This window comes from Brachyhypopomus gauderio, chromosome 1 (assembly GCF_052324685.1).
Source record: "Brachyhypopomus gauderio isolate BG-103 chromosome 1, BGAUD_0.2, whole genome shotgun sequence".
NCBI classification, from domain to species: Eukaryota; Metazoa; Chordata; class Actinopteri; order Gymnotiformes; family Hypopomidae; genus Brachyhypopomus; species Brachyhypopomus gauderio.
This window is the reverse complement of record NC_135211.1, coordinates 31,640,249-31,661,689: the sequence shown is the minus strand read 5'-3', so window position 1 is coordinate 31,661,689 and position 21,441 is coordinate 31,640,249. Positions and strand designations below refer to the sequence as shown.

General features: G+C 41.2%; 2 protein-coding genes across 5 annotated transcripts in view; one reads left to right on the top strand and one right to left on the bottom strand.

The window, feature by feature from the left end:
• The window catches only part of syn2b (synapsin IIb), a 53,499-nt gene that overhangs the window by 19,904 nt on the left and 12,154 nt on the right, over positions 1–21,441 (top strand). For 2 of the 4 annotated variants that reach the window (XM_077009704.1, XM_077009714.1), the window contains exons 2-7: positions 3,696–3,753; positions 5,459–5,550; positions 8,494–8,650; positions 10,524–10,613; positions 20,807–20,869; positions 21,201–21,343. In XM_077009704.1, coding sequence (XP_076865819.1) covers positions 3,696–3,753; positions 5,459–5,550; positions 8,494–8,650; positions 10,524–10,613; positions 20,807–20,869; positions 21,201–21,343 — 603 coding nt within the window. Of the gene's footprint in view, positions 1–3,695; positions 3,754–4,706; positions 4,841–4,982; positions 5,143–5,458; positions 5,551–8,493; positions 8,651–10,523; positions 10,614–20,806; positions 20,870–21,200; positions 21,344–21,441 lie in introns of those variants that run through there. The other 2 variants (XM_077009733.1, XM_077009725.1) reach the window with 2 other exon arrangements.
• On the bottom strand, positions 12,255–19,516 carry LOC143517337 (metalloproteinase inhibitor 4-like). Its single transcript, XM_077009742.1, has 5 exons — positions 19,015–19,516; positions 13,587–13,684; positions 13,136–13,250; positions 12,733–12,857; positions 12,255–12,480 (listed from the first exon to the last, which is right to left on the bottom strand). The coding sequence occupies exons 1-5, from the start codon at positions 19,148–19,150 to the stop codon at positions 12,283–12,285; spliced, it is 672 nt and encodes a 223-aa protein (XP_076865857.1). The 5' UTR covers positions 19,151–19,516; the 3' UTR covers positions 12,255–12,282.

Genomic DNA, 21,441 nt, shown 5'->3' with positions numbered 1-21,441 from the left:
ATGATCAGTTAGATCTCCTCCCACACCCTGGCCATGCTCAGGGGTCAGAAGCTCTCTGTCTGCAGAAATATTTAACTCATCAAGGAGTTTGTTCTGCAATGGAACCAGATTAGTGGACTCCTCCAAACTGGCCATCCCATTTATGACACAGCTCTGGTGCACTGGTGCTCTGGTGCACTGGTGTACTGGTGCAGGCAGTGTTGATGACCCTTTGTGTTCCAGTGTCACCAGTGGGACTTACAGGTTTAAAGGTGAGAATGACGTGTGAGAAGTTGTTATAGCTGCCCCGTAATTGGACAGGGAGGTGTTGAGATTCAAGCCTCAACCCAGAAGAACTTTGTTATACCTGTGTTTTGAGGGTCGATGATAGCCACCATGAACATCTACTGATTTACCTACTTGTTTCTGGCATGTGGACAAACACAAAACACAAAAGAGCTACTTCAGAAGCAATGCAATAATGTAGATAATATATTCATTAAATAGCATCTGCATATATTATCTAAAGAAAACTAACAAGGTATGAACTGACAGCTTGTGCTGACTAGAAAGAAAATCCTTATTCAACTGATCAGAAATGTAAATGTAGCAGGATATATGCTGTATTTTCTATTTACTCCCAAATGTAGATATACATTGAAAAGAAAGTTATAAACTTAAATATGCTTACATTTTACACATACCAAATGGCATACTTATGAGTATGCGTGCATGTGTGTGTGTGGGTGTGTGTGTGTGTGTGTATTTATGCGTTTGCGCTTGTGTTCTCTGAAATAATCTAATGAACCTGAGGTTTTTTCCTCACATTCAGAGAATGTTGTTGTGCTCAGTGTGATTTAATGCCACTTTACGTAATGGAAAGTTTCACAGTGCAGGGCGTCCTGTGACACAGTAGTCACCCAACATGTCAGCAGGACATCAGCTCCATGTTGTGCCAGTGTCTGGATAAGGTGTGATGTGTCTGTGTGTAGAGTCACTGCGTAAGGGTGAAGGGCGGGTGCATATTCGGGGTGTCTGGTGTTGGGTCTGTGTGACGTATGAATGTTGTGAGTGTTTGTGTGTATGTGTCTGCCTTTTTAACCCTCTTCCAGGTTTTTTGTGTGTGTGTGTGTGTGTGTGTGTGTGTGTTTGTCTTTCCAATCTGTCTGCCACATTATTCTATGCCATTATTCCATGCATTTTGTGTGTGTGGACCTGAACTACATATATTAGCTAGCCTTCTGTGCCCACACATAGCACCGTTTAGGTCCTACTGAACCTGCCTTCAGATGCTGTTCTGAATGTGAATAGTTCATTTGCAATGCGACATACCATCTTAATATGGTTGAGTAAGTTATGATTCGTTAGTTACATTTGTTTCATGCTTGTGTGTGTCTGTCTGTTTTTATTATGTTGGTGATTCACATCTTACACCTCATCCATTATCTTTGCCACAGTATAATAGACACAATGGATCACATCAATTCATCGTTCAGTAGTTCTTGACTGGAGATTTTCCTTCTTAGTAAAATATACTTTACATTTGCTTCTGCTTGTGTTATTCCATATTTTTGTAGGTGAACCTGTGAACTGTTTAAGCCACCTGTGCATTTCAACAGATGAACATCATCTGGGTTTTTGCGAACACCCAAACCCACTCTCCTTACAAAATGTGGAATTCTGGAAGTGGGTGGGTGGAAATTATCCAGCATATTTAATTTCATTTGGCTCCTTGGCTAGTCACAGGTGTGTTCTACTGTGCAGCCAAGAATGAAATGGGTGTAATGGTTCCGTCTGCTTGCACCATTACGTCTGCGCAATGATTGCTGGGTAACAGACCCACTCCTGTTCAAGATTACTCCCTGCTCTTACTCTACAGTGTAATGTTAATGGGGAGAATGGTTGGTGTATGGGGGGGGGGGGGGTGCAGCACCTAAAGCGATCGATCATCAGTGGTTTGTGCCAGAGTGAACTAGTAGCTCATTGAATCATAGATGTAGATCAGAGATAAAAAACTAGATTTTTTTCAGCGTCAGAAATCGGATGCATGGCATGTGAGCGTGTGAAGACAGTCAAATGCATATGTATCATGCTCATTGCGTGAGAGTTGGCAACCCTGTTACATGTACTTTTCACTTACTCAATACTACGGTTTCTTTTTGCCAAAAACATGTGTCTTTGTCTCCAAGACCAGATGTTCGTAATTCTGTTATGAGTCCTCGGGGAGTGTATCACTGGCACTCTGCAAAACAAAGTGTCATTGGGATGAGCCAACTGCACAAGCCACAACAGTATGAGCTCTCTTCACCACACACGTGCAGGCAGTGTTGTGGATGGGAAACAGGCGGGATTTGTCTATCCTTTAACTTCAGACCTCCAATCCCTGCCGTTTCCTTTAATCTTCATAACACAGTCCAGGTACTGGAGGACAGCTTGAGATGTGCTAGTCCACTTCTACTGCTAGCCATTAAATCTAGAAGACGTGAGACTACATAGCCATGTAGAATGTAATGATATTATCATGTTTTCCTGGGGTTGTCTTACTGAAATACCCTGTATATATTTCAAAACAGAGCCAAATACCCATGCAGTTATTCTGCAGACAATATGTGTGAGTCCAGGAGATAGCAGCATCTTTCACCTACTTCGTTTAGTATTACACGAACGCAAACGGCCATTTATGTCTCGAGCGCTCTCATATGATCAAACTTTCCTGATGTCCTCCAAACCCCAAGTTTAAAAAAAATACAAAACAATGTAACAATATTTCAACATTGAAGTGAGTCAAGAAGATTATATGCATATGCGGTTTTTCACCTTAAGTCCCTCTAATGTTATTGGTTGCACCCTGGTCTGATCATCTTTTTTCTGGGCTGGTCATCTCGCATTCTTCATACATGCATGATAAAATGTAAATGTGCCATATTATATTTGTCAATTGTGATTTTTTTTTTCACCGCAATCGAAATTTGTCTTTCGCTTTTAACCCATCTGTGCAGTTAGAACACACACACACACTAGTGATTACTAGGTGGCTGTGGATCACACGTGCCCAGAGCAGTGGGCAGCCCTAGCCCAGCGCCCGGGGAGCAGTTGGGGTTAGATGCCTTGCTCAAGGGCACCTCAGAGGGCCAGGGAGAGGGAGAGGGAGAGGGAGAGAGAGAGCACGCACAAAAGCATCAGTTTCATTAACTTGAACACCCCATTTAGGGACCATTAGAAATACCAGTCAAAACACATCATCACATGTTACTGCTTTTGAAGTGGATTTTGTGCTAGACCATAAAAGTTCAGTGTGAGATATAATTCAAAAGCTTTTAATTGTTTAAAACTTCAGTGTTTTGAAGTTTCGTTTTCTCTTCAGTTCACCGTTAATGAAAAACAGAACAAGCACTGACTGAAAGACGTAGGCCTACAGCACCATTTTTTTTTTACATACTCAGAGATAAGGTCGAATGGCCCTAAACCACAAACTACACTTGTATCTTACACCTCTGTTGTTCCGGTTGTTATTTTGTTGGAGTGATGGCGGTAATTAAGGTATTGCAGGTGGAGAATACATAGTTCGGTTAATTAACTATATTTAGCTTGTTTAACAATCTCTAAGACAGGCTCGTGCTACCACCGTAACTCAAGACTGTGGAAGCTCACTTCCAGACATGATGGTGTGGGCTTACATGAACGCGCTTTTAAAGTCATTTCTTTTTCCCTGCCAGGGCAAAGCTGTTCCGTGGGAAGAAGGTCCAGGGAGAATACGACATCCGAGTCGAGCAGGTAATGTGATTTTTTTTACTTTTAGCACTGATTGTCAGCGGCATAAAGGTAAATCAGATTGCTCTCATTACCGGCTGTTTGCTTTTATGTCTGGCTGAGTGCCATATTTCATCTCGTGTGAAAAGCAGTCTTTTCGCATTTTTCGTTGGAAGGCTCCGGAAGGACACACTAAGGAGATTAAAGTAACGGGCGCCGTTTTGAAGTCAGCTCCAACTCGCACTTCATCAATGACTAAAACTGCGTCATTTTATCTAGCGGTGCGACCTAGTGCGCATGCGTGCGTGTGTGGAGTCCAGTGGGCTGTTTCATTCTGTCTCGCGACGCAGCGGCCTGATATATAATTTATCCACCAAGGACATCACGTTTTTGACGTGTCTAGTTATCTGCATGTTGAGAGCATCGTGATTTCTCGCGAACATGATGACTCGTCGGTTTTGTGTGCAGTTATGCGCTCATATCAACTGTGTCCCCCTTAGAGGTACGCGGTCGAATCAACTCCCCACCCTACTCCTAAAATAGGAACATTTAGTGCGCTTACGCAGCACTGGGTATTTACTCGGCTGTAGTAAAGATCCTTAAAGAGGCAGTGCTGCCTGCCATGGTCTTCGTAACCGCAGCTCCTGAGCCCTTTCGCGCGTGCCATTTTGGACTTGACTGGAGTCAGTCATAATTTACATACATTTGTGACATTAGCCGTTTGCGAATTGACGGATAATTTACATGTGTAAATTCTCCTATACTTTGCAGAATAGAAAAATTACCGAGTCATATTTAATAACGGGACTGTATCATTAAAATGTACATAAAAGCATTCGTTTTAGTGTTTCTCTGTAAAAGTGCTACCGATAAGGTGGCAGAATAGTCTAAATTGCATTCCAAATGATGGATCGAGCTGAGGTCTGTGGTGAATAAATGCTAGCTTGCTCAGACTCCTTTGCTACCCCCCTGCCGGGCTTTCCCACAATGATCGAGCATCCACCGCCACTATCGACTACTGCAGACAGACATCACAATTAACTTAAACCACACAGACAAGACAGGCGGACTCTCTCTGTTCACTCACAAATTACACGTCTGCGTTTTCATGGTATTTCCCAACGTGTGCTACTGGAAAGTAGCAGGGATTAATGCTTTTAGAGTAGTTTGAAATTGTATTTGAATCGTTTGCGTGTCGATTTTATGGGTAAAAATCTCAAAGCAGTCCCATTCAGCTTCAGTTCAAGTACATGGGGGAGGGGGGAATAATCGCTTCCCCTTTTCCTGCCTGGTGTCGCGTCACTTCTACGCACCTTTCAAAGTGGCTTTTGTGCTGCCTCGTGCTTTAATTAAGCCCGCAGTCATGTTGTGTTGACACACTTACGGGAAAAGCTGATATAAATGAAGCATGTGGTAGGTGGAATTAGATGTGGTATATGAGCCATAATACAGTGCAGTCTTAAAATGCGGCTTCTCTGTAACGAGGCGCGTGAACTGCAGCTCGTGGAATGTTGGGAGTAATTTGGTGCACGACATGAACCTAAAAGTGTCTCTATGTCGTTCAAATGAAACGATTAGCGGTCATGTGATCACGTAAATACTGATGTGCTGGATGATAGTTCAGATGTGTAGTTCTGAATCACATTAAGGAAACTATAATATTATGAGATATTCCTGTGTTCAGGGGTTACGTGTTTTTGAAATATTAATTACACGGAATCTATTTCAGGCTGAATTCTCAGAGATCAATCTTGTGGCTCACGCCAATGGGAGCTGCAGCGTGGACATGCAAGTCATCAGAAACGGGACCAGAGTGGTTCGGTGAGTTGGACTGTAATGGATGTCACTACCACAACAGAGTCACACTTAGATTAGTGCCCGTATGTATAATATATAATAATGTTTAGCATTTACAACTTTTCTCAAAATGGAAGTAATGAGATTCATATATAAACTGCCTAAATCTTAATTGGAATTATTTAGCACAGGATAAGACAACACTCTAATAAAACCTTATGAGTAATCACTGCAATTATTAGTAATCATCAGCTCAACCTTGTGGCGTAATTGTCTGCATATGTAAACATGTAGTGATTTTCTTTGTCTCAGCCGCTTGGGAATAATCATGATACAGTGCAAAGAACTAATTGAACTCTAGAGTGTTGCTGATGGAAAAGTACCGTGACACGAAATACATCTGGAGCTTCGGGTCCCTCCTGGGTGATCCTGCCACATGCAGGATGAGAGGCACAGTCTGTTAGACACACGCAGCACAATCTCTGTTGGAGCTGATGGCATTAAAACACCACTGCAGGAAAAGCATGTGGCATGTTACAGTAGTATGTAAGCAAGGAGTTTCCCTCAACCGGTTCGAGTGTGTGCGTGCGTGTGTGTGCGTGTGTGTATGTGTGCGTATGTGTGCGTGTGTGTGTGTGTGTGTGTGTGTGTGTGTGTGTGTGTGTGTGTGTACGTATGTATGTGTGCTTGTGTGTGAGTGTATGTGTGTGTGTTTGTGTGTCTATGTAAGTGTGTGTGTGTGTGTGTGTGTGTACGTATGTATGTGTGCTTGTGTGTGGTGGGGGGGGGGTGTCCTGGCTTGTTCATGTCTTCCATTTCTTTCAGAGTGCCTTTGAAGCATCATAATAGTTGTATGAAGGGAAATGTTAGTTCACCTTAAGGTCAGGTTTCTCAGCAACAATGATATGAAATCTCATAGCCCCATCCTGCATTTATCAATGTTAGTCATATTTGGCATAGATATATCCTTATTTTCATAACTAAGTTTATCAATCATTGAAAGATAATATGAAACTTGTGCTGTGTGTAGACATTCTCCACACAGAAACATTCAAAACACAGTTTTAGTTGTGTTTTCCTTGTCTGTGCTTGCAATAAGGCTTCATTGAAATTCTGTGCGCACAGAGACTTGGTGTTAATCAAACTGGGCTGTGTTTACTCTCACAACCTCTCACACAAAAGAACAGCCAACAGGAGCGTCTCACACAACCGTCTCTCTCACAGACCTGAGACGGTCCGACCCTATTTCTTTCTTTCTCCTCGCTCTCTTTTCCCCCTAGTCTCTCTGACACTCATTTAATCTCTCTCTCTATCTATCTCTCTCTTGTTCTCTCTCTCTCTCTCTCTCGTTCTCCTCATTTCTTTCTCAGAGCCCCTTTCTCTGCCTCTCTGTCCTTCTGTTCTGGGTCTCTTCTTCTGAAGCAGTCTTGCGTCTTTATCTGCACCAAATTTGCCCTATTATTCGAAGTGCTTTTTGACAAAACAGGGTACACAGTCCTGGCTGACTAAAAGAAAAACGCAAAGCCCAAGTAAGTATAGCAGATGGCCCACAGAAAAAGGAGGAGTAAATTTAGATGTCAAAATCTTTCTTTTTTTGGACAAACCTTATTCAAGCCACTATACAAGGCCAACGTGCCACATTTATAAGACATATGTGACCCAGTTTGAATGTTCAGATGTACTGAACTCTGGTAGGTGACCACAGTGGTTCATCCCATTCTTAAGCAGTATGCGATATGCACTCACAAACAATTAGAAACATTTATTAGAAAATCCATGTTGTGCAATTGGAGATTTCAGCTCCTCTGTTGCTATGCTCTATTTGTTTTAAACCGTCTTTCAATTCTTTATCATTGGTCAGTTTCGGACCAATGGACTGCTGCTGGTTTGATGAATTTGGGTGGCAGGCTAATCCCAGCCTAGCAGTGGCATTGATAAAAATCCAGCAGCACTGGCATGCTTGATAGATCTAATCCCAGTGCAACACCCACCACACTGTCATTGTCACTACTGGGCTGAGAATGATTCACCAATAATACTGTAACATCCGGTTAGCAGTGGTCTTGTTTAGCATCCTTTTTCTCTCAGGATATTGACATGATCAGGTCATGTAACAGCTGCAGATTCATGGGTTGCACATTCATGCTGTGAATCCCCCATTCAGCCACGCTTCAAATACACTTTATTGGATTCAGATCTGGTGGGGAGACTTCTGAAACACCTGGAGCTCATTGTCATTATGAGATAATTTCCATGATGTCATAATGAAATGTTTGAAATGACATGCGCTTTGTGACATGCTGCATTACCCTGCTGAAAATAGCCATTGTATGGTTAAATTGTGGCCATAAAGGTTACATGGTCAACAACAATATTTATAAAGGATCTGGCAGTCAAGCAATGTTTGATTTTTATTAGACGCCCAGTGTGCATCAAGAAAATACCTCGGATCATTTGAACTGCAACATTCTGACCCTGCAATGCACTTGTCACGCACGTCCTGATCTCCTGTACCTGATCTCACTCACTGCCTGGTTTTTGCAATCCTGTGCCTACAGTAACCTCAGATTCCAATTGTTATGCCACTCACTGGATGTTTTTTGCAGAAGTTTTGAGACTATTGTGCATGAAAATCCCAAGAGATCAACATTTTCTGAAATATCTAAACCCACTTGACTGGCACCATCAATAATGCCACAACTCACTCAGATCATTAACCATTCCAGTGTTTGAAGTGAACACAAAATGGAACTCATGAATGATGTACTGCTTTCACATGATTGGCTAATCGGATGACTCCATGAATGAACAGGTGTACGGGTGTTCTTAATAAACTGAATTGGCAAGAGTTGTTTATATGTTGAAAACAAACATGAAATCATTTGATATTGGTATGTTTTGTGAACATTTATTGAAGGTTTCTCATTAATAACGTGACATTAAGCGAAGGGTTGTGTCTGACCGTAGGTCCTTCAAGCCGGACTTTGTGCTGGTACGACAGCACGCTTTCAGCATGACGCAGAATGAGGACTTCCGCAACCTGATTATTGGACTGCATTATGCTGGAATCCCGAGTGTGAACTCACTGGAGTCTATTTACAACCTCTGTGACAAGCCCTGGGCGGTGAGTAGTGCTCAGAGAGCCCCGCAGCTGCATGGACTGAGGAAGCATCACTTGCTGGGCTCACATTGAATGACCATAATATGGATTCCCAATGCTCCACATCATAAATGTTAGTGGAGCAGTAAAGAAAATCATTATTACAATGAAAACCCCTGCAAAGGGAAACACATTCATTTTGCCCAGAAGGTATCATGCCAAAGCCAAAGTCTTGACTGATGGTGACATCTTGGTCAGTTGATTTATTGATTTTGTGGGGAAAAGCCAGTAGCTCAAGATTAAACAATGACGTACAGACATTTTCCACCAATAGCTGTGTGAGATCAATGGTTACATGGTACTGGAAGATTTTTCCAGTCACGGTTTCATATTCAAATGTGTTTTTTGACTACTGTTGTCATTTGGGTTCATCTGATCCTGTGGTACTGTTGTCATCTGGGTTTGGTCTTTGTCAATTTAAGTTATTATTCCAGTATACAGTATTCCAATGAAATGTAATAGCAACAAAGCAGCTAAGCTCCTTCTTGCAGTGCTAAATTCTGTTTGTCGTCTGTTAGCAGGCCCAATATAAGGAATAAGGAAAGTTCAAATCTTTTAAGACTGGCCAATATCAATTTCTAAAAGTAAACGGTGAATTCGTTGTACATATGTTGTAGTTTTTAATGTCATAAACTGCTATCTTTTCCAGAAATGATTGGGATCCTCTCAAGGTTAGCACTTAGCATTTTTCCACTGGCATGGTTCTAGTGCTGCTGCCAAAATCCTGAACGGCACATTTTACATGGCACAAAAAGGTTTTTCGGCCAGAAAAATGGGTTCTGTTCTGCGCCCAACATGTTGCTGGTTTGGAAGCAATGAATGTTTGAGAAGAGCAGATGAAGGGCGGGGCCTCGGCAGCACCACATAGAGCAGTTTAGTAGAGCAGGTGAAGGGCGGGGCCTCGGCAGCACCACATAGAGCAGTTTAGTAGAGCAGGTGAAGGGCGGGGCCTCTGCAGCTCCACATAGAGCAGTTTAGTAGAGCAGGTGAAGGACAGGGCCTCGACAGCAACACATAGAGCTGTTTAGTAGAGCAGATGAAGGGCGGGGCCTCAGAAGCACCACATAGAGCTGTTTAGTAGAGCAGGTGAAGGGCGGGACCTCGGCAGCTCCACCAGGGCCGGCGCCACGGGGGGGCGAATGGGGGCGTCGCCCCCTCAAGCGAGGTGTCCCGCCCCCTCAATGTAAAAAAATAAGACCCATTTATTTTACAACAATCGCTACATGGTGCCCCCTCGGCCGCTCGACAATCGTTACACGCACCCCCCCCCCCCCCCCCCCCCCCCCCCCCCCCGCTCAACAACTTACGTCCCCACCCGCTAAACAACTTACGTTCGCCCCCCCCCCCCCCCCCCCGAAATTTTCTGACGCCCCCTCACTATATATGTTCTGGCGCCGGCCCTGAGCTCCACATAGAGCTGTTTAGCAGCTTTGCTCCATTTACAACTGTAAAAACAGCAGTAATTAATTGTCATTGGTCCTGAAAAAGCTGAAAAACATTCATTCTGGACTGTTAGGCCCAAAATGTCAAATAGGAGGTTTTGTTTCATCATGTGGTTTGTGGGATTTCTTCGGACGTTTCTGAATTGTGAGCGTAGTCAAGTGTAATCAAACCAGTGGAAACATGGGTCTGTTCATGAAAGGCTTGCTAGTTTGTGGGAACCAGCACTAACTCCAGCACTTTGATGATGGAGAAGTGGTATCTGTTGTGCCATTTCGGGAGTTTTTTGGTCTGACTCACTAGGCCTGCAGACCTTGATTTCTGAAAAGCTGCTTTGTGACAATGTTGTCAATTGAACTGAATTTAATTGGTTTTCAGCTTATTTTTTTCCCCTCAGTTTGCCCAACTGATAAGCATCTACAAGAAGCTGGGACCAGACAAATTCCCCCTTATGGAGCAAACGTTCTACCCAAACTACAAGGACATGGTAAGGGGGAAAATACTGATTCAATATAATTGAACCAAAATGATAATTATAGTAACCCTTCTTTTTTAATGGAATTGTTTTATGTTAAAGAAGAAGGATAATGTCAGTCTGATTTGCGAAGTACAAGGTGTCATGTTTTAGTGTAGCGATCTGGAAAATTAATTTTGTAAGTTACCCAACATTGGTGCAATAAATGAAAACAAAGCAAGAAGAAATCTAAATATACACAGAAACCGTGGCAACATTGTACGTAATGACAGCAGTTGGGTTTACAAAACAGGATACATGGTCATTGTGACTTTGTGCAGGGTGGTAAAAATATTTTGTCATTTTTATAACTCCATAAGCAGTGAGTGCCGCGGAGCATTTTAATAAGATGTAAGTCATGAGGCACGATGTTGCTGTACCCTTAGAAACAACTTTATTAAATATATCTTGTAAAGGTATGATTAGAGTCTTTGTGACATCTGCTAATATGCACATTTTGAAATAGACATCCTGTTGTCATTCATCACTGGTCAATTTCTGTCCTCAAGATCCTGAACCCAGTGGTGACACTGACATGTGGAGAACGTTGATGTGTCTGACGAACTTCTCTCAGATCAGAAGACCAAACCGTGCCACAATCATGACGTTGATCATTCTCCACTGCTACACTGAGAACAGACACCATAGAGTATATAATTGCACACTTATGAAATACACCTATAACAAAGGTGTATAATATAACATGAGAGGTGCTGTATAATGTAGATTCAAGTGTTTCAAATAAAGAGACTGATGAGGGTATATTAATGTTAAGGGTTGACAGCATTTTTTTGTATAAAGAAATTAGCAATAGAAATAGAAGCACATTTTCTATTACAAAAAATATACGTATTAGATTTGTTGCACAAGACAAATACAGATATCATATAGATATCAAATACAGATATAAGACAGATATCATAAGAGCATAGACAAAACGTAATGTAACTGCAAATACAAACCCTTATTAATACACATTCTCATAAAACAGTGGGAAGAATGATTTTCAACGTGTCTATTGCAGGCAGTCCAGGCAGATGAAAGCCTTGTAAAAAAATCTGTTTGAGTGAAACTCCTTAAATGTCATAGAATATATACATTCTTAAGACAAACAAACTAAAAGAAAGTCCCCGAACATGTATAAATATGTATACATCTGACATAGGAAATATCTGAATAAAATGTTTGGCATATAAAATGTTTAATTAGCTACAAAAACACAAGGAGAGTTTGAATATGTTATATAATCTTGCTTCATGTAAAAATCTATTTTCCCAAAACTGGAACAGGTAGTTTCAACAAGAATGTGCAGTCTTAAAATTGACATTTTAAACATAAAATTATTAAAGATAATTTAAAGTGTATAGTTAAGTGAAACTGAATCACAAGCAGTAAAAAGCACTTTGTGAATACTGCTCAATTTAGGCAGAAAATCCAGATCCAGACTTAAGTAATTCATGTTGGCCAGACACATCTTACTAAGCAATGCACCGAAGGCTGAATTTAACAGGACAATATAAGATTGGAGGTGTTACCATCGCCACCTTTCTCCACGAATCATAGTCATAAACTCCGCCCCCTTCCCCTGTCCCCACCCCCATCTCTGCCCCCTTCCCCAAGCCCAGTGCCCCGTGCTCAGTCCTCAGGGGTCAGATGCGTCTGTGAAGTCCTTGTCCGGACCGGCGCTGCCTCGGTACCAGCTGCAGGAACCGTCTGTGCGTTTGATGCAGGCGTACTGCCGGGCCTGCTGTACACTCAGCTTGTTGTCCACAAGCCAGTCTGTCCACAGACACTCATTTTCCGACGTGGCACAGCAGGGGGCAGTGTAACAAGTGGAAATCTGGAGAAGGTCCACAGGACACAGTTAAAAACTAAAAGATAGAACAAGTTTCATCAAATTCACACAACAAATTACTTTATATGTAATGCAAATCCGAAACCTCCTCCAGTCCTGACAGATTACTGTCCATCACAAATCAGTGGTCAAAAGATGTAAGAGAGCATATATAAACACAGCATGTTTAAACAGGATGTATTTTCCCACCCTTCTGTTTGTGTTGTTGAATTGACTGAAGAAAAGACTAGAGCTTACAATGCAGTCGCATCCCATTTGGTATCTGTAGTTGAGATTCTTCTTCTGAGCCAATGAGAGATTGTCCCAAGGCTCGATGAAGTCGCACAAACCAATCGAAACCTTCCCTTCACTCCACATATTCCCTGCATCATAATAATTAATGATAAGCAAATGGATGTTTCAGCTCAAGCCATTAAAAAAAGGTTGAAAGTTACACAAAGGCTGATATTAATCCATTGTGCATTGCAAACTTGAGTTTACTCAAAATAAATCTAAAAATGTCCATATGTTATATGAAATTAGAAATAATACATTTCCCCAACTCACAAAGCCACTGCCAATCACTTCAAATTTCTTTGATGAATTGTAGGGATTAATTGACCAATGACCTAACACCAGACCTTCACTAAAATTATTTTACCTGTGAGCAAATATTGAACTTTGTAACTGGCATCCAGCTTCACGCCACACAAAGAGGAAAAGACAGGTGTGTAGACATACTGAATGTCTTTGATTTTGTCAAAACCTTTGAACATCTGCAAGTGTTAGAGAGAAAGGGAGAGAGAGAGAGAGAGAGAGGGAGGGAGGGAGAGAGAGAGAGAGACAGATGAAGAGAGAGAGTGTTTGGGGAGAGAAACTTCCTTTTTTCAGCTTAGCATGAGTGATCACTGAATGAAAATAAGTTATTTGATTACACCACTGTTGTATATGTTTTCTGAAATTTAAGCTCAACCTAATATTTTTTTAATTATAGCATGTTATTTATATGGTAATTTGTGGAAGTTCTCATCACTGAAGAATATATAATACATGTGACAGAATATATAATACGCAAGCAATTGCAGACCTACAGATTCACTAGAAGCTCTCACCTTGATTAGCTTTATTTCATACTGAATCATCTTCTGGTAGGGTGAAGAGCTGTTACTTGGAGATATAATCTTCTCGCCAGATATCTTAGCCCGGATCACTGTTAGAACAGAGACATGCTTGATAAGTTCATGGTGTAGAAATCTCTGAAATCACAATGTTATTTGAACAGTTCCCTGCAGAGTGTGTCTGTCCTGTGAGGCGTCATGCAATGCAAAAGAAATTATATAACTGCAACCCATAAGCCTCATTCATCTTTTAAGAAATTGTGAAGTAGTCAGCACACTTCAAAGGATTTCATCATGTCTGTGTTTGACATATTTCTTCATAACACATTTCACTTCTATATTTCATGAGAGTTGGACAGGCTGTTTAAATATAAGACTTTAGTATGCTTTCCTGCAAGAAGACAAAACGTTTTATATTTTATTTACTCCCTTTAAATACGAAGTCTAACATTTTAGCCATCCAAGTTGATATTGCACTTTCCAGCACTAAAATGCAGCCATCGGACATCACCACGGCAAACCTAATGTAGGAGGTGTCCCTGAGACGTGTCCCTGGCGCGAGAGGTTGTCTGTCCTCGCGCGCTCATCTCTGCCATCCCATGCCTCACTGTTTTCCAACAAAGGGTGGAAGGCAACACCAGCTGGGTGAACTGCCCTCCGGGGATCTAGCACACACACCAGCTTTCACGCCCTTAGAGAAAGAGGCAAAAGCCTTTCATAACCGCCCAGCTGGACATTTTGCAAAACATACACCCCGGGCCTGCTTTTGTGCCTCAAGCAGCAATATTAATTTAAGCCATATACAAAGCAATACAATAGATTAGCCCATGAAATGTGATTTGTAATATGTTAACGCCCCGTGCGTTCAATGTGTATTTGTAATGATTTTTAAATTCTTAGTTTCAAGTCTGTTATGACTGCTGATCTGTTTCATGGGTTGTCCATAGCGAGTGAATTCATGGGGCTGTTATGTGAAGATGTGAAGCTGCGTCTTGCCGTTAGCTAACAGATGGGTGGATGTTGGGTTTGTCCTGAACAAATAGTGCACGTAGACCATGTGTTCATGTGTGAAAAACTTGCAGTAAAAGCCAAATTAGTAAATACCATTAGTATACTGGTGTTACTGGTGCCTCATTGTTTGTACAACAGACATACCAGTCTTCAGTTTGGTCATTTTCACTGAAGTAACAAGCTCAAATCTCCTGCTGTTTCATGTAGAATCATCACCTGGCAGTTAATTCAGTGTTGATGAAAAATTAGTGTGATGAAAAAAACAATTAGGACACAACCGAGATCACTTTAGTAACTTTACTGGTCCCTAATTCACCATTAAACCTCTGCTAAGATTAGGCCTGTGAATGAGATACCACAGGGTTGCCAACTTTTGAAGATAGCTTGGAGTGAGATTTGAACCTGGAGGAGATGGCGAGTGTAAATTGTTGGGGGGGTGGCGACCGTAAAATGGACACCAATTAAGTGATCTATAGATCGCCGGTGGTTGGCGCCAGAGCGAACTAGTAACTCATTGAATCACAGATGTGGATCAGAGGTAAATAAACTAGATTTTTTTTTCGGCGTGAGATATCGGAAGTGTGGCGTGAGAGCGTGTGAAAACGGTCAAATGCGTGTGTCTCACGCTCAATGCGTGAGAGTTGGCAACCCTGGATACCACCAAGAACTGGTGTCCAACATTTATCACTCATCTAGCTAGAGACTAGCATCAACATAACATTCAGCAAAGTGTTGTGTATCAACTGGGGTTTTGTCCACAGGAGTGGAAGAACTTTTAGGCTAAAACATTTTTATCATTTATGTTATCTAGATGGTACTTTTACCCTAATTTTAATTACCTTAATTAACATAATGTGAGGGTCTTATCCATGGGCCTATTAGTGCCTCATTAGTAGAGCTTGAACTGCCAAATTCAAATTACTGGTCAAGCACTTTAACCACTGAGCTACCACAGGACCTGCTATGATGTCCATAACCATGCAGATGGTACATGCAGGGTGTGTATCAGTTAGTTGTTGGAGAAGACAAAAAAATCTAACCTTTCCCATTTCAAATGACCATTAACAGGTTTCTACTGTCTGTTTCTAAGGTGTATAATAGGATTGGTTCCTACATTCTATTCAGTATTAAATTAGGCCCCAGGTTTCTCCTTTACAAGATTTGGGAGACTAACTCCTGTGGGACTCGTATGAAGGAACTCAATAATGGTCATTTGGCTATAAGGGATCTGGATGCAGGGTAGTGTCTTTTCACAGTTCAGTCCTGTGCTGCAAAAAGGCAGCTAAGCTCATGCACATGATTTGTGTTTTGCTGTATTACACTCCATTCTTGTTTCTTCATCGTATGGACCTCTGAAGTTCTTCTTAGTTATGTATCTTCACATAACTGTTCATGAATGATTTAACAAACATTTAATGTTTTACCACTACTCAGCTCCTTGGTTGGCTGTGTTTCTAGTAACTTTATGAATATGACCCACATTTTACATGAAAAACACCAGCCACTGGAGAACAGCACAGCCTGGAGAACCTTTGATAACATCTGCGCAACATCAACCATTGATCATTGTGCATTGTTTTTCATTCTCGTGAGGTCAAACATCGTGAAAGGTGAACACCTCCATCTTCTGACCACACTGTCCCTCAGCTGCCCCTTGTCTTACTGAGGACACTCCTGAGTCAAGCTTGTCCATTTGTTCTGCTGAGGACACAGAGTGAAACGAGGCGAGTCCAAGCAGAGAGGTTTGCTGTTGTTTTCAGACACAGCTCATCTCAGTACTCTCTGAAACATGCCATTTTGCGTTCATGGCTTATTTGATGTTCATTACCACAAAAAGCAGATTTACAATGAATTCCCCAAAACATTGTACTAAAGGGATGTTGGCTAAAATTTTATCCAACAGTGCAATTTTTATTTTTAACGTCTTAGACTAAAAAGATCAAAATGTAATGCTTTGAATGTTAAAACCATGCTTTAAACCTGACTCTGTTTTGACATCCCTTTACACAGGATATGACAGAAAGAGCACAGACACATACATACATCCCCCCTCTTTGGGGGTCTAACGTCATTGAGTATCTGGTTGTAAATGCACAACAAGGTGTTCAAAAATCAGAGCTTTATTAGCAAATAGGCCTATTAATCCATATTCCACATGGGCTGTGTTTATGTGCACATGCACCGCATGTGTTCTCATCTCATGTGTAAAAGGTACTTTAGTCCTTAAAAATGAATAACGATCTAAGGTGATAATTAATAAACATCTAAGGTGATAACGAATAATGATCTAAGGTGATGACGAATAAAGATCTGTGGTGATAATGAATAACGCTCTAAGGTGATAACAAATAACGATCTGAGGTGATAATAAATAACGATCTAAGGTGATAATAAATAACAATCTAAGGTGATAACGAATAATGATCCACGGTGATAACAAATAATGATCTAAGGTGATAACGAATAACGGTCTAAGGTGATAACGAATAACGATCTAAGGTGATAATGAATAACGATCTAAGGTGATAATGAATAACGATCTACAGTGATATAGAATAACCATCTACAGTGATATAGAATAACGATCTAAGGTGATGATGAATAACGATCTAAGGTGAAAATGAATAAAGATCTAAGGTGAAAATGAATAAAGATCTAAGGTGATAATAAATAAACATCTAAGGTGATAACGAATAACGATCTAAGGTGATAACGAATAACGGTCTAAGGTGATAACGAATAACGGTCTAAGGTGATAACGAATAACGATCTAAGGTGATAATGAATAATGATCTACAGTGATAAAGAATAACGATCTAAGGTGAAAATGAATAAAGATCTATTAGCAAATAGGCCTATTAATCCATATTCCACATGGGCTGTGTTTATGTGCACATGCACCGCATGTGTTCTCATCTCATGTGTAAAAGGTACTTTAGTCCATAAAAATGAATAACGATCTAAGGTGATAATTAATAAACATCTAAGGTGATAACGATCTAAGGTGATAAAGAATAATGATCTAAGGTGATAATGAATAATGATCTAAGGTGATAAAGAATAATGATCTAAGGTGATAACGAATAACGATCTAAGGTGTTAAAGAAATAATGATCTAAGGTGATAACGAATAACGATCTAAGGTGATAAAGAATAATGATCTAAGGTGATAACGAATAACGATCTAAGGTGATAACGAATAACGATCTAAGGTGATAACGAATAACGATCTAAGGTGATAACGAATAACGATCTAAGGTGATAAAGAATAATGATCTAAGGTGATAAAGAATAATGATCTAAGGTGATAAGAATAACGATCTAAGGTGATAAGAATAACGATCTAAGGTGATAACGAATAACGATCTAAGGTGATAAAGAATAATGATCTAAGGTGATAACGAATAACGATCTAAGGTGATAACGAATAACGATCTAAGGTGATAAAGAATAATGATCTAGGGTGATAACGAATAACGATCTAAGGTGATAAAGAAATAATGATCTAAGGTTATAACGAATAGCGATCTAAGGTGATAAAGAAATAACGATCTAAGGTGATAACGAATAACGATCTAAGGTGATAACGAATAACGATCTAAGGTGATAAAGAATAATGATCTAAGGTGATAAAGAATAATGATCTAAGGTGATAAAGAATAATGATCTAAAGTGATAACGAATAACGATCTAAGGTGATAAAGAAATAATGATCTAAGGTGAAAATGAATAACGATCTAAGGTGAAAATGAATAACGATCTAAGGTGATAAAGAATAACGATCTAAGGTGATAATGAATAACGATCTAAGGTGATAATGAATAATGATCTAAGGTGATAAAGAATAACGATCTAAGGTGATAAAGAATAACGATCTAAGGTGATAACGAATAACGATCTAAGGTGATAACGAATAACGATCTAAGGTGACAGCACGTGGTGATATAAACGACACCAGGCATCATGAGTCAGCCACACTGACATTGAAGGGACTTTCCTCACACTGTCAGATTCACCTGTTACCTCATGTCTGTGATTCTAAATATGTCTGACCACATTTTACATGTTGTACTTTGCATCTTTTTCTAGAGCACAAAACGTTCAACTCCAAAATGAGAGGTTCATACATTAGAATTTAGGTACTCTTCCAGATACCTCCAAATGAGTTTGCTACCATAAAAGACAAAAAATTCAGAGTCTATGAAAAAGCTTTTGTTGAAAATTCCCATCTCTCTATCTTCTGTGGGAAATAAAGTCTAGACATAATCTTTCCAGCGAGACTGAAAGTGTCCTAATATATATTCTGGGAAGCCAAACACTAGTGTACAACTCCACCACACACACATTAGTCAGCCCCCACAATGTTGACTGACCCCTCTGTGGACCCCCAGTGCAGAAGTGTGGCACATACCTATTTCTGACTGGCAGAAGTGCTCCTGAGGGTGGGCTGGCTGGCAGGTGCATCCCTCAACCCTGGGGTCCATCAGGGCCAAGGCCAGGACCAGCCCCAGCAGTAGGGCCCCGTGGCCGCGCAGACCGACATCCATGGTCGCTTTGCCCAGGCCCTCCTTTACCTCCCGCGACTGTCACGAGCGAAGCGGGTTGTCCAAGGGTGAGAGGGTAAACAACAGCAGCAGGGATGGGGGGTGGGTGGGTGGGGGTGCTGAAAGGAGTAGCGGAGCAGAAAGGGAGGGTAAAGAAAGGCGCGCGCACACACATGCACGCTCGCTCACACACACACACGGACGCTGCCTTCCTGAGCCCGGACACTTGACGCCGACGCACCCCGCAGCTCCCTATCCGTCTATCCCGTTCAGTGCTTCCTCTCCTCCTTTTTTCCCTCTCTCTTTCTCTCCCTTGACAAAGCCGTTTAAAAAAAATGCGAGGGAAAGGGAAGCTCTTATGTAGCACTCATCATTGCCTGGGAGGAGGACCGCCCCTCCTACAGAGGTCCGCCCCTCCAGCCTGAAGGACCGCCCCTTCTACAGAGTGATTGGTAGTTATGTGAAGATGCATAACTAAGAAGAACTTCAGAGGTCAATACGATGAAGAAACAAGAATGGGGTGTAATACAGCAAGACACAAATCATGTGCATGAACTTAGCTGCCTTTTCACTGTAATCTATTGCCTGAAGCTCGTTGTGTTGTCACTGCTGGGCTCATGTAATGGATTTCCCCTGTTTAAGGCCTGATCTGATTTTAGCCTGTGCAGCTAGTTGTAATTTCCATTTAATTTTAAATATTTCAGTTAATTGATTTCAGTATGGCCTAGTATGACTTCATCCCCAGTCATAACCTGTGAGTCAGTTATTCCAAGTCCAACTGCAACTCGTCTGTTGATTTCTGTTTCAGTAGAAGATAATGCAGTCGGACTAACATCCCTTCACCTGTTCTCCTGACATTACTGCTCCATATGTTGACATTATAATTGTTGCCACCCAACAACAATAAACAAAATATTCTGGCGTGTCCCTAGTTTTAGACTAATGGCAAACATCAGTAGTGACAAAAGTAGAAAATGCTAGAATAGGCATTTTAATTTAACTTATTGAGATGGAAATACATAAGAAATAAAAATTCTAAATGTGCTGAGGAGTTGTTCTCATGTTTCTGGTGCCTGAAGCTTGCTGATGAATATCACCATGTTTACTTTCCTCTCAGATGCTCATGAAGTTGTGCTGATGCTCCCTCTCTGCTCTGGTGGATTTCATGATAATCCTGTGAATGCATAATGACTTCCATTTAAATATTTGGCACCGTTGCGTTGGGCCTCTGCTCTAATGATTAAATTTTTTCCCTGGACTCTTTCATCCCGTTTGACTAGAAAATGTCTTATCATGCTTTATTTATACAAAACATGATAGAAGCAAAAAAATAAATATCACAGACAATATCGAGACCTTATATAAGAGTGAAGTCAAGTCTAATCCCATAGTTCCTGGATTTGATCAAACACAGTTCCTGGTTTTTATCAAATTGCCAAAACTAATATTTACAGTGTGACATTAAAGGGCCACGGCAGAAAAAAGTAAACAGATTTATTTACAGATTTATTACATTTTGAAGAGTTCTGAAGGAGAACAAGTGAAGTCTTTGCTTTGTAAACATAGTCTTTGTTCTTGCCCGGTGGCCATGGTGAGGCAATATTACAGCACTGCAGGAAATGAAATGACATTCACAAATGTCCTCCTGGTATCTTCCAGATCTCCATGCCTGCATTCCCAGTGGTGGTGAAGATCGGACATGCTCACTCGGGAATGGGAAAGGTAAGAGCAGGAGCTCTCCAGCGGGAGCTTTGGAGGAGATGGGGAGATTGGGCGTGTGGTTTGCTCCTCACGGGCGTGGTGTGGCTGGAGGTTTTCCTTACAGCCAAGCAGGAACACCGCTCATTCCTGTGCCTTTATCCTACGGTCTGAAGTCTTCAGATGTTTGATTAGATTAGCCACATGATTTGTGGCTCCTGCTTGCTTCAGAGTGAAAACGTGCAGCAGACCAGAGCCCTTTTCTGCATGGTAGCATGATTCATATTTTTAAAACTCTATAGGACCCAAAGCCGCTATGTTGAGCCTTGTGTGGTTTTCCTGTGCTTCTTGATAGGTTAAAGTTGACAATCACAGTGACTTCCAGGATATTTCCAGCGTGGTCGCCCTCACTCAGACTTACACTACCACTGAACCGTTCGTTGAGGCTAAGTATGACATCAGAGTCCAGAAGATTGGAAACGACTACAAAGCTTATATGTAAGAGCCCTTATATGGATTTATTTAAGACTGGGATGTCAGTGATCGTGATGATGGTGATGGTGGTGATGATGATGATGGTTATGATGGTGGTGATG